The sequence below is a fragment of the Lepidochelys kempii genome, chromosome 2 (assembly GCF_965140265.1).
Source record: "Lepidochelys kempii isolate rLepKem1 chromosome 2, rLepKem1.hap2, whole genome shotgun sequence".
Lineage (NCBI taxonomy): Eukaryota > Metazoa > Chordata > Testudines > Cheloniidae > Lepidochelys > Lepidochelys kempii.
In genome coordinates, this window is record NC_133257.1 from 88,282,526 (window position 1) to 88,296,754 (window position 14,229).

At 38.9% G+C, this 14,229-nt stretch overlaps 1 protein-coding gene across 9 annotated transcripts in view; it reads left to right on the forward strand.

Moving 5' to 3' along the window:
* PTPRM (protein tyrosine phosphatase receptor type M) overlaps nucleotides 1-14,229 on the forward strand; it is an 832,874-nt gene that overhangs the window by 550,170 nt on the left and 268,475 nt on the right. For all 9 annotated transcript variants that reach the window (XM_073331568.1, XM_073331567.1, XM_073331560.1 and 6 more), the window contains one exon: nucleotides 2,862-2,964. In XM_073331568.1, coding sequence (XP_073187669.1) covers nucleotides 2,862-2,964 — 103 coding nt within the window. The remainder of the gene's footprint in view (nucleotides 1-2,861; nucleotides 2,965-14,229) is intronic.

Genomic DNA, 14,229 nt, shown 5'->3' on the forward strand with positions numbered 1-14,229 from the left:
GGTGGAGCCAGGCACCAGAACTGAGAACAGGAAGCCTGTCTCCCCGTGCTCTCAGTGACCACCCTGCTGGCACCCAGACAGCATGGAAGAGGAAACCATCTAATTGGAATACAGAGAGAACAAAAGATGGAATGGGGAGAGGGAAAGGAGTAGATTGGGATTAGTAGTCTGGTGAGACTGGGGCTGGGGTGGGGGAAGAGAGACTAGGACTGGGAGTTGGGGAGATTGGGAGGCAGGGACTGGGACCAATAGAGAACTGGTGATAGGGGACTGAGAGGGGAACACTGAAATTAGACAAGGAGCTGGAGGGAGGAGAGAGTTTGGGACTGGTTGAGCAAGGAGACTGGTACTAGGAATGGAGCCAATGGTTCCTGAGTCTCCTCATTTCTCTGCTGTCAGCACATATCTGTGAAACGTCTGGCAAAGTGTCCCATCCCCATAGTACTAGTCTACATAGAGGATGGCAACCTACTACTGCTATCAGTTACTTCATTAGATCAAGTAACAGATATCTGTATGGACCATCTGAGGGATCCAACTCTGCTGAGAGGCCACTTGGGAGTCAGTATGATGCCACATGGTGGAACTTCTGTTTTTTTCAGTTTGCTTTTTTAAAACCTGGGAAATTATATCCATGACAAAACTATGCTAAAAAAACATTAGTAAGGTTGCAAAGTCAAGTGTTCAGAAGTTTGTAAATGCCAGAATTAAGGGTGCCTTTGCATCCTTAATTCAGCCCCCTTGTATATATGCAGTATGATATAGTCTTTAATTACATGATGAAGTACTATGTTTTGCAAAAGACCTCTGCCTCATTCAGTGCACAGTTGGACCTGTTCTAGGGACGAATCAGATGGTGTAGTAATGGAGACTGTTACCTGTAGGACTCCTGCCTTATTTTTTGCAGAAGTTGGAAGGAGTGCAATGAATGAGGTTGGGGATTGCAGGAAGAGAATGGATGGTGTCATGGTTAAGACAGTTAAAGTTTGCCCTGGAGAACTGAATTCTGTGTCTGCCTCTGCCAGAGTTCCTGTGTGATACTAGGCAAGTCACTTAGACCAAACTTTTCAGAGATGATTACTTAACTGTATGTTCCTCATTTTCTGGTTTCCTGACTTGCGACCCCGGGACATTATTTATAGAAGTGCTGAGCACTCACAACTGCAGCTGAAATCAATGGGAACGCTGCTTGAATATATAAAGTGCTATATGATACTGGGTACTCTGAAAATCTGGTCCTAGGTGTCTCAAACTGGGCACTCAAATTTAGTGGATACTTTTGTTCTTAATCTTACTGGTCTCAGTGCTCTGTCTGTAAAATGGAGATAATACCATCCACTCACCTCACAGGACAGTTGTGAAGATAAATTGATTAATGTTTGTGAAACACTCTGATACTATGGTGATGAATACCATGAAAATCCCATGGGGAAATTAATAAATTTGTCTTCATAGCAGGTTTTGCGATGATATGGCCGAAAGAGCTAATGTGATCCTTGGATATATAAACTGGGTAATCTTGAGTTGCAGAAGAGAGATTATATTCCCTCTGTGTTTGGCAATGGTGCAACCACTACTGAAATACTGTGTCCACAATTCAAGAAGGATGTTGATAAATGGAAGGGGGTTCAGAGAAGAGCCATGAGAATGATTAAAGGATTGGAACATGTGTCTTAGAGTGATAGACTAAAGGAGCTCATTATGTTTAGTTTAGCAAAGAGGCAGTTACGGGGTGACTTGATCACAGTCTGTAAGTAGCTACATGGGGAACAGAAATTTGATAATAGAAGGCTCTTCAATCTAGCATACAAAGCTATAACAAGATCCCAATGGCTGGAAGCTGGAGCTAGACAAATTCTTACCTGAAACAAGGTGCACATTTTTAATTGAGAAGTTAGCCAGTGGAACAATTTACCAATGGTTATTCTCCATCACTGGAAACGTTTACATTAAGATTAGAAATTTTGTTTAAGATCTGCTGTAGTTCAGTGAAGAATTAATTCAGAGAAGTCCTGTGTTATGCAGAAAGTCAGACTAGAAATCACAATGGTCCCTTCTGGCCTTTTAACCTATAAATCAATGAATAGTGTGCAGTAAATAAGGCCTAGGGCCAAACATTGAACAGTGAGGATAAAAGAAAATTTTGAATAGCAATTGAACACTGTCCAGCCTATGCACAGAATGAGGTGAAGTCCTTTATGACAATGAAAAAAGTAACAACCACCACCTAACTAAGCCTTGTCTACAGTGGGATTTCAGGCACCAGTGTAGACAGTTTGCACCAGCACAGTTTACTCTGGTTTTAAACTGGGATAAACTGCACTAATGCTAATCCTGTTGCACTGTTGTAAATGGTGTCTACACTAAGGGATGGCCTCACTAGCTACATAAATGACTGAAATGTCCGTGGTGACAAGATCTGAGGGTATCTCTGATGTTCATCCACCAGCAAGAAAGTTGAGCCTCCGTTTTCAAAAGTAATTGGTGATTTTGCATTCTTCAATTTTTGGGTGTTCAAATTGCCAACTAAAAAGAGTTTTGACCTATAAAGGCTGGGTTCTTAGCACTCTCTAAGTGTCAGGCCCTTTGAATGTATATCAAGTTGGGTATCCAAACTGACTAGTTGCTTTTTGAAAATGGCCACGAAGTGTGTTTTTTCTGTTTCATTTTTATTGTAGCTCTGTGTTTTGTTTTTGTTTTTCTGAATTCATTTACTTAATTATCTGTTGTTTAACTTGTGCTGTTGCACTAACTCTGTATTCTAAAGAGGTCTTTATATGTGTCAAATCCATTTTTAAAATAAACTGTTAAAACAAACCTAGAAATAATTAGTCTATTTTGCTTCTTGTTTTTCCGCCTAGCACCATCTATGCCACCCTATGAACTGGAAACACCTTTGAATCAAACTGACAGTACTGTGACAATCCTGCTGAAACCTGCACAGAGCAGAGGAGCTCCTGTCAGGTATAAGGGGGGAAATCTTTACAAAATTAAAATTAAATGGATTAATTTCTTGAATGTGTTTTCTGGGGATTTTCTACACAGAAACCAGAGTCTAAATCCATGTCTGTATTAGTGCTAATTAAATTAAATAACTGAAGAAAATGAAAGTGCTTTGATGTTGTGTGTTCGGGTATTGTTTAAAAGATTTGATCGAGATGCAAGTGGCTTGTTCTTTGAAGATAAGGAACAAAGCCACAGTGCTGTTGTGTGGGTGGCTTCTTTTACTACTTTAAGGTAATTGCTTACTACAATGTTATGAGTTCAAGGACATAGCACACTTTTTATCCTGACCTGCTATGTTTTTATATCTGCTCTTCCTGTTTACCTCAGAATTTACTTACAACTATTTAAGACTTTTACTAAGTTAAATAATACCAAAAAAATGGATTATAAAATTAATGAAATTTAACATTTAACAGTTAGACCAGTTTGGCAGGAAGAGGAAAGAACACTGAAAAATCAATAGCTCAACCTGTTTAGATTTTTCTACTACTGATTTACATGGATATAACTTCCCATTTTGTAATGGTTTGTATTCCACAAGTAGGTATACGATTTTGTGTAAATCTTACAATGTTTAGATTAAAAGAATTTCATTCTTTACAGAAGGGAACAGAAGAATGACCTGATAGCTTTGAATGTAAACCACTGAGGAGCTCAGCATTCTAAATACGTGTAATTAAAGACTACAGAAATAGATTTTTGCAAGATTAGGCTCTTTACTTTTGAATTATCAGATAGAGTCTAAAACAGTAAATCCTATTGTTACTGAAAGAAAGCATTAACATCCATAATTAAGAACTGTCAAGGCACTTTGATGATGTAGTTTTTGATAATTTTTGTCAGTTTCAGAAGTATGGTTCTGATATATCCAGACATGAGTAAATTGAACTATTCCACTGCACATTATTATTTAATATAGTATTACAGCAAGGTATACTACCTTTAATTAGATTATTTTCTGTTTTCTGTAATATAACGTATCTATTTTTGAAGGCTGAATCCAAAAGAAGGAAGGTGCAACCTTATTTACTGTTAAGAATTTTTTGAATGAGACTTTTTTTTTGGGAACTGTGGCAGGGTGCTGCAGGAGAAGCCCTAATCAGGTCCTGTCACTCCAGCCCCAATCAGGGGAAATGGGTTGGAGCTGGACCACTAGCTAGGACTGGCCTGGAAACTGGCCGCACCTGTCAGCCTTGTTAACAGAGGCTAAAAGCTTGGGAGAAAGTGAGTCCAAAGAAGGGGGCGGAGACCAGTCGGGGAGAGTAAGCTGAGAAGGAGCCAGGAGCCTACTACCCTGTTGCCACTGAGGCCTGTGCTAGGACAAATTTATACATAATCTGTAAATAGTTGAAGTCTGGTGGTGGGGACCGGACAGAGGAATAAAGAGCATGGATGTTGCACCAGCTTGAAGTGGTCCTGACTCACTGGGGAGTCGGGCTAGGAGGCCAAACCCCGCGGGGTGCGGTAAGCAGCCCCATTGCAGGAACATACGAAACAGTTGAGAAAAAACTGAAAGCAATAAAATCAGATTTTATCTGAACCGGCCTGTTTTACAGATTATACTAGAACTGGAATCACATATATTTTCCCTCTTTCTAGCTTTCCTGTTTCAAACCATTTTATTAAATAACTTTGGTTCATCTCATCTTATTTCTCAGTGTTGTAGTATGGTCCTGAATATAAACATCTGGATTAAAATGGCACAAAGTAGTTATGTTACTATATAAACACAGGCTTGTTAGACCATAGCTAAAGAACCAGTTCAATTGCTTTTATCTAGCCTACTGAATTAAATACAGTTTGACTCCTGGAAGTTATCGATAGGTTGAAAATCTCACCCACAATACAAAGGCGCTAGTTGGGAGATTTTAAAATGCCAAGTAAGGGGATAAGCGGGTAGGGAAATAGAAAGAGGGATTTAGAGTAACATCAAACTACAGAGCTGACAGAATCAAATGAACACATGACAGCAAATTTACAAAGCTCTTTTGCAACAGCACCTAAAATAAAATAGGTGCAGATGCCAAACTACGAGTGTAAATAATGAGTGAAAGAGGAAATAAAAATTAAAGTTAGAATTCCTTTAATATTATTTAAAGTTTTATTGTGCATTACACACTCAGATATATTGTCACTGCATCATTTACAGAACATGTTCTGGGAATGGATTTTATTTTTTTAATCTATATTCACTGGGTGTTGAAAATTCAGCTATACTTCATGTATGCACTTCACTAAGTAAGATGGTTGTCTATTGATTCTGTTATAAGCACCCTGCTTCGTTAATGCAGATTCTTGGAATTGCACTAAACTTTTCAGTGTAAATTGTTGTTGTCATTTTATTGATCAACACATCAGCTGCGTCATATACAATTATTTCATTCCTGCAGTGGGTAGGGAAAGTACAGAATCTGGTATGCAAGTCAGTGATGCCGATACTTGAGGTAACTAAGAGCTTTGGTTTCTTTTCCATGATTAAATATTTTTCTTTAGTGAAATATAAAAAACTTATTTTTTTACCTTGTTTAGAATCCCCTCACCCATAATCACAATATACAAAAGAAATGCTTATTGTTTGGCAGTTAAAGGAAACTTCAAAAAGTAGACTTTGTAGACATGTGCAAGAGCCTCTATTTGCTACAGTAAAGTTCATGTTAATCAAGGAGACCAAGCTGTACGTCAGTTTTAAAAGAATCACACAATTTAATATTGTTAAAATATATTTTAACAGTTATAATACAGTAAAATAGTATAGTCTTCTGTGTTTTATGGCTGTTACTTTGTTTATTTCCAGGTGATTATTTTGTAGTTATATTTCTGTAAAGAAATAATACATTCAATAGTAATTAATATATTTACTTAGTTATCTGTTGCTTTAGCTAAATTGGTGTTTAGAATATTTGTGATTTACAAGATTTTTTGTCCTTTGAGTTTCTAAAGGCTTCTGGTTGAGTGGAAATTGTCTGAATATGTTTATTATATATATGTCTCTTTCTGCAAATTGTGTGTGTGTTGTGTTATGTTATGTGAAAGCAAGTACATTATAAAAAGATGTATAATATTTTAAAACCATACCCACAAGTATCAGAGTAACAGCCGTGTTAGTCTGTCTTTGCAAAAAGAAAAGGAGTACTTGTGGCACCTTAGAGACTAACCAATTTATTTGAGCATGAGCTTTCGTGAGCTACAGCTCACTTCATCGGATGCATACCGTGGAAACTGCAGTAGACATTATATACACAGAGAGATCATGAAACAATACCCCCTCCCACCCCACTGTCCTGCTGGTAATAGCTTATCTAAAGTGATCATCAAGTTGGGCCATTTCCAGCACAAATCCAGGTTTTCTCACCCTCCGCCCCACACACACACACACACAAACTCACTCTCCTGCTGGTAATAGCCCATCCAAAGTGACCACTCTCTTCACAATGTGTGTGATAATCAAGGTGGGTCATTTCCAGCACAAATCCAGGTTCTCTCACTCCCTCACCCCCCTCCAAAAAACCACACACACAAACTCACTCTCCTGCTGGTAATAGCTTGAAGCCTTCCTAATGTTCTTTTAATGTGGCTTTTTTGTGTGTACTTTAAATTATATTTCAGTCTAAACAAAAGTTCACAACAAAGGCTATCCATTCAGAACTTTACTTGCCATTGAAAAATCCCAAAGGTGTGCCAAAACATAAATTGTCCAAAGCAGCAGCATAATTCTCCATATATAAATTATCCACCACCCTACAAAAAGTCTTCTAATATAGGACCATTGTAGCACCTTTAAAAGAGGGGAAAGTGACATAAAATCTTAAGGCCAGATTCTGCCTGGCTCTTATGAGAAGTTTGCGGTGTGGAGGGAGCCCCTTTTTGCACCCTCTGCCAGCCCACTCAGAATTGCAGCCTGTTCAGTGGCTGCTCCATATTTACTACCCGGAAGCACAATGTTCCCTGAAGGTGATAAAAAGGAGAATCCCCTACATACACACTGGCCAGCACCATAGGCTGGCCAAATGTATACAAGTAAATAACAACACACACAGGAGTTGGGCCGCAGCCACTCTGTACCCAGAAGGTATTCTTGCTCCTCATGGCAGAAAGCATCTTAGTTCTCCCTTTGGGGTAATGGAGCTCCTCCTCTCTTTAGGGCTATGCCTAAAGGGCACTGTGGACCCCTAAAGAGGGGGGGAAGAGAGAGATACCTAGGTCCAGCTTTACATGAAGTGAGGTCAGAGAGCAGGATGCAGTTAGATGGACCCTGAGTTTGTGTTCTCACTTGTGGTATCTGCAGACACAAACTCAGGGTCCAAGCACGTAAGCATTTAGACATTTGAATACTGAATCGCATAGTCAGAGGCCATGTTTGCACACACAGTTGCCCAGTTTATATGCAAAAGTGTAGTAATAGTACATGCAGAAGAAGGCACCCAAATGAATGCAGTTTTAACTCTGACCTATGGCCCTTTACAAGCTTATCTATGCTACCTTTACTTATTTATTTATTTATTTGTAATGTTACACCATTCCCACTGCTGGCAGTGCTTGAGTGTTGGTGCAATGGTGATAAATCTCTTAAAAAATGCTAGTATAGACATAGCTGAAGAGGGAATGACATAGACCCAGGGCGGGAGAGATATAGACACCTAAGGAAAATAATTGGTAGTCTCTATAAGATCTTCCTATTAAGATGGGAAGCACATTTCTGCCTTTTACAAAGCACACTGAAAAACATTTTAGATATCAGTTGACAGATAATGACCTGGTGACGTTCAAATACTACTACTAAATTACTAAAATTCTGAAATACAGTATTTTAAGAATGCTATATGCTGAACATACGGTAAGACTCTGCAGTCTAACCAGCATCAAGTGAGTTTGATTTTCCTGTAGAAATGTCTGTTCTCTATTTGCCTATCGTAACCTTCCTTCTTGTTTATATTTTATTTAGAATGCATAATTTAGGAGTATGTAAAGGTGTGTAGTTGAATGCTGGTCTGTGGGCTCAGCTCCTGCTACTTGCCGTTGTCTGCAACCTGTATTTCCAAATCATAGTTTTACAACTTGTAAGTCAGCCAACAAGCTTGCTTGAGCAAGTTTGAGATCGAGAAATGATGGAGCTTTATTGAAGCTCATCATTGTCACTTCTTTATGGCAAACAAGTATTCTTCTTTACAGCTGAAGGGTCAATCTCAGTTTAATTGAGGGAGCAGTGCAATAATTGCTTATGCTGTAAAAATGTTGTAATCCTTTTTTGTTATGCTATAGAACTTGCTTTGAATTTTTACTGTGACTGGAATTAGAATTTTTGGTCCAAGTTGCTTAGATGATTTTACAGAAGCTTGTGTGCTAGCTTGTTTTGAAATTGGCACAATGTTTTTACTGCAGCTAGTCCCAGGATCCCTTGGCAAATGAGACTTTGATTCCTTAACTCCTACAGGCAGTGCCAACGGTCACTGACAACCCCACCGATAATGGTACCTGTTAATGTCATCTATTAACATGATTATTAAAACCTAATCCATAACAATTAAAATAAGAGAGATCTTAAGCAACTCCAGTGTTAGAACAGGATGGGTAAAGTACATCTTAAATCTAATCAGATAACTTTTCTGTTTCATAGAAACCTATGAAAAGTCAGAGGGAAGGGCAAGCCCAGGGTTGCGGGCTGGGGACTGCTCCCCTTCCCCTATAGTAAATGACGCGCCTTTGATTTGTTGTCTCTTGAGTGTTAAAGGGAGTAAAAAGTGATAAAAACATACTTTGTCCATTATAGCGAGCAGATCAGTCTCTGAATATATGCACACGGTAGTGCCAGTTTTACAGTCACTCTTCAGAATAGGACCATGCTTTAAGCACTGAGGCATTACAGCCTACATTTTTAACAGTGCGCATACACTTCTGTGCCAGACTTCCATGCACACAAGTCCACTGTTCAAAAAACATAGTGGAAAGATGCTGTTGCACTGTGTTCCTGCATTTGTCGAAGTAAAGCCGGGCTTCGTTTTGTTTTTTACGATATTATCTATAAGGATAAGGCTGTATAATTCAGGTGTTCCCTAAGTAGCTGATGAACAGGATTGCATGGGAATGTATCTTTCAACAATATTTATTTGTTTGTTTTCCCCCTTTTTGAAGAGATTTATCGCACTAACTGTTTGTATCATGAAAATTATTGTTGTTGTTTTGTTTATTAATATTACCATGGCTCCATTCAGAATTAATGCCACGTTGAGCTTAGAACTGTCAGACATATAGAGTGATATGATCCTTGTCTTGAGCAGCTTTCAGTCTGTTAATGTTACTATATAACATGCATGTGCCCTCTCCCCAGTTGAGCAGTGGGATTTTGCACAGTGTGGCTTATGTCCCACGGAAGCCATCTTTTCCATAAAAACAATGGTAGCCAAGAAAATTAACTTACTCTTTACCATGCAATTGTTGTTACCTTATTCCACAATGATGGGAAGAAATAACCTGGGTCACTATTTAATTTTGTTACCCATAACTACTTTTCTTTGTTTTCAAAAAATTTTCCTAGAGAGGTTAACTTTACCATGGTTTGAATCTCATTAGTTTTTCTCCTCTTGAGGGTCACATTCCAAAGTAAGGTGACGTCCCAAGTGAAAGGAATAGATCAGTTTCTAGTGAGCATTCATCTACTTCATAGAATCATTACTTGGCTCAACCTAGTCAGTTATATTTGGAAATCATAGCAGGCTAGGCACTGAGGTGTTGCCCATCAAGGCCCATATGCATTGGCAGTATTATGTAGAGATGTTCTCTTGTCTTGTTTGGCTCTTGCAGACTCAGTTAGTTTTCATGAACATCAACACTGACTGAGCATTTTAAAATGAAGAAAGAGAAAAGTTTGATTACAGTGACTGTGACTTAAAGCAAATGCATTGTACTGCATTATGTACTCTGAGATTATCTGACAAAATGTCTACTAATTCGTACATTCCAAATGTTAAGAGAATTTTAAAATACATTTGGTGGTAAAAGTAGATCAAGTGACTGAGGAAAACCGTGGCAACAGGTTCACACAGCACACGGTCATTTTCACCATCAGGCCCAAAATCTTGTGTGATTTTCTTACTTTCAGGTTCTATTACAAAACCCAAGCTCTAATAATTACTGAGCATTAGGCTGAATTTCCTATAGGTATTTGTCCTTCTACAACGGCACATTTGTCTTCTACAAATAATTATTAAATGTTTATTTTGTTTTTCATTAGTGATAGAGTGCAGTGTTTGTGAGTAGAGTGCTCACAGAGTTTGCTGGACTAATAACCTTGGCATCAGCCAGGCACAGCACAAGTCTTCCCTACTCATGGGCCTCAGATTATCAGTTCCAGTCCTGAATCTCTTGACTAGAAAATATCACCCTTGCGTAACTGTGCAAGTTTCTTCATTTTAAAATGCTCAGAAGCTATGCTCAAAAGGATATTAAAATATGGCCACCAAACACCTATTTGCTTATGACTCTGACAGGTTTTTTCCCTCAGGAGAGCCCCATTTCTAAGTGAGAATAAGGTTGACGGGCAGTGCCCAGCATCAGTGTAAAAATCTTGGTTCAGGCTTTTTAGTGTGCATATAGAGCTAGATTATGGCATTTAGCCATGGACCCACACTGCGGGCAATGCAGATTCACATCACTACATTGCTCTGGGGAAGTTATAAAGGGATTGTGCCTCCTATGTTTAGGGGGAGGGCATACACTACTTCATCCCTTTGGAGGCTGCTATGAATAAACCAAGCACACCGCCTTTTATTCAACTGCTAGGGGCTGTCTTCATAGATCCAAACATTCCAAGGCCAGAAGAGGCCATTGTGATCAACTAGTCTGATCTTCGGAATAAAACAGACCATAGAACTTCCCCAAAATAATTTCTTGAACATACATTTTAAAAAAATTATCTAATCTTAATTTAAAAATGGTCAGTGATGGAGAATTTACTATGACTCAATGGTTAATTATTCTCACTATCTTGCAGAGGTCTTGTGGAAAGAATATGTCGTCATGTAACTAAAATTAAAGACAATCATAATGCAAACCTGTAAGGAGGCAGAATTAAGGTTGCAGGAGCGAATTAAATTCTGGCATTTCATCACTTTTAACCTAAATAACTTTATTTTATATAATTGTTTTGTCTGTAATTGTATTAAAGTAGCATCTTGAGCAGACATTCCAAGCAAACAAGTCAGTGTCCTCATCTGATCACAAGTAAAATTAGGAAGGAGAGGAGAAACTCTATATGGAGGGAGAAAAAATTAACTATTAATGTGCTCCCAATTAAACATTACCGTTGTATGCTGAATAATGTCTCATTTCACTGAACATTAATATGAAAAGCTTTCTTTTCACAGTACTATTCATTTAAGCAGGTGGAGGAATCAATGGCATTTCCAACAAGTGTCATGACAGTAAAACATTACTAAGTAAGAGCTAATCTGCAAAACCAGTTTACATTAAATGACATAAAGAAACATTACAGCCACTTACTGGACTGTACTACTGATAACATCTACTATTTAGAAAGGAGCAATAGAAATGCTTCATCTTAACATAGATGTCAAGAATGGTAAGATCGATGTCTAAGGCACTACAGAAGTGTTGAATTTGGGAAGAGATTACTGTGGATGATGGGGGTAAAGGGATTAACTACATTCTAACCTTTAGAGTTTAAACTGTTTTCAGGATTAGCATTACAGGGCAGTAGCAGCACAAGGCTAGAACCTCATCTGTATTTAACAGCTGTTTTGATCCTAAATTATGCAGAAGCTCTCATCTAGCTGGAAAGAGCTGTAAGGGGTCATGCTGGCAAAAACACCTCTGCCCCTCATGCGTTCCTGCCTGCAGAGAGAGACTACAAAGTCAGCATTAACTTACCACAGATGACATGCGAGTCTGGGGAACAGGAGACAATGCCTCAAAGATTAGCTGTTCCCCTGGACCTGCTTATCTCATTTCACGCTGCTGGCCAGTGCCCTGCAGACTCTCCACAGAGGAACACTGTTAGACTCAAAGGAAAGGGGAATGATGCCACAGAGATGGCAATCTCCTATTCCAGTTTCCTGAGCTGGGATCCACTGGCTCCCCATACTCTCCACTTGTGGAAACAGAAACTATGATATGGCCCTAAATTGAATAGAGGGGAAGCTGTGGATATGTGTACACTGCAGTTAAACACCGGTGGGCTGGCCCATGTCACCTGACTTGGGCTTGTGGGGCTCAGACTGTGGGGCTATATGGTACATAAGGAGTTTGATCCATCTGCATGGGCATTATTTTGCATTTACATGTATGTCTTAATAACTGCCATTGGATATGTCCAATTTCCCATATATATAAGTTTGGATGTTGTAGCATTTGCAAAGCTTCTATATCTCATGTGCCTTTCCCAAAGCACAGTTGTATCACTGCAATAGTTTTAGTTGTTGAAAAGCACAGAAGTAAAGCAGCAGTTACTAAAGTCTGTTTCTTAGAGGTGGCACATTCTGAGTATAATGGGGTACATCAGATATTAATACTTGTTGTACTATAGTAACTTTCGTCAAAAGATCTGAAAACATGTTGTTTGAGAAACAGTACCATCAATTCATCTAGGCGAGTGGTATCCCATCTCTTACAGTGTCTACTACCAGAAAGGTGGGGAAACAAAAAAATACCTGTAATGCAACCAGTCACTTGTGCATGATCTGTGACTGAAGATACTTCCTGTTTCCTTAAGACCATCACTTTATTTCTTAAACCACAATTTGCACAGCCACAGATTTTGTTTGCATTCTTCAAATGATCCAACCCCTTCCCAAATCCAGCCACAATATGTAATTATCTGACCTCCAGATTTTAGGGTGAATTCCTTAAATTGATTACAGTGTAAAGTGGTATTTCCTAGAGATGTGTACAGATCTCAAAATTAATTATTCTGGAGGTTTGGATTTGTGACCAGGCACATTCATCCTATTTAGATTAATGAAAAAAGAGAGCCTCCCTGTTGATTGCGGGAACTTATCCTTTGTTCTCTTAGTAGACCCTGAACACTTTTTCTCTTCCTAAAGTTGGAGGGGAGGAAAAGTGAGTCCTTGTTTAGTCCCTTCTATCCCCCACATTGTGGAGGTAGGGGGACAGCATTGAGGAAAGAAGACCTGATGGGCTCCATCTCCATCTTCATTTTCCCTAGCTTCTGTGGTTGGAAGGAGGTGGGAAGAGGCTGATCACTTGAATGCCACTGACCTTTTTTGTTAGAACAGGAAATGCACTGGCTGCACTATTCAGGCTGAGCTAATGGAATTCCATCTAGTCTATTTAGCAATGGATCTCATGGTCTGAAGTTGTCCCTGGGCCTCCTTCGGCATGAAAGGTAGTCAAACTGACTGCCCCACCTTGTGAATGTTGGCAAACATTTGAGAGTTGAACACCGTGAAATTTCAAATTTAAATATCTGAAATCATGAAATTTTCTTTTTTTAAAATCCTGTGACCGTGAAATTGAACAAAATGGACCATGAATTTGGTAAGGCCCTACTGAAAATTCACTACTATGCATAGGATTTAGATGTTATATTGTTTGAACTGATTTGGGTAACTTCTGCTCATAGTTACCCCAGTTTATAATCTAGCCACATTCTGTTAAGGCCCTTATAATGCTAGTGGATTCTGTACCCACACATAAATCTCACTGACGTCAATGATTCTCTCTACAGACTGAAGAGTCCTTCTGCATAGATCAGATTGCATCATGGGGTCCCAAGTTAGAGGGTATATTAACATATATTGTATTTTTGGATTGGAAAATTAGAGACATTAATTTTCCATTGTGGACTGTGGGGGAGGTGGGAGATTAATATACTGCTACATCTGTTTGAAAATTCACTTTGAAGGTCCAAATTTTTCAGGCTATCTTTAATTATCATTCCAGGTGTTAGGGGACAGCATGGAAGAAGGCACAGAAATAAGACTGGGAGGAGGAAACAAAGGGAATAACAAAGTAGGTTTTATTATCAGAAAGGGGGAAGTAAGGATCATAAGATACGAGAGCAGATCAGAAGTCAGGATAAACTGAAAGCTCTGTAAACCTCTGAACTTGGGGTTGGTTCTTCAGACCTGACTGAGAAACTTTTGTGGCTCATCCGTCAGTAATAATAAGGGGCCTGATCCTGTGAAGTGTGAATTTATGAACACCCTGAATTTCGATTGAAGTAGCTCTGAGTTCAAAGAACAAAGCACC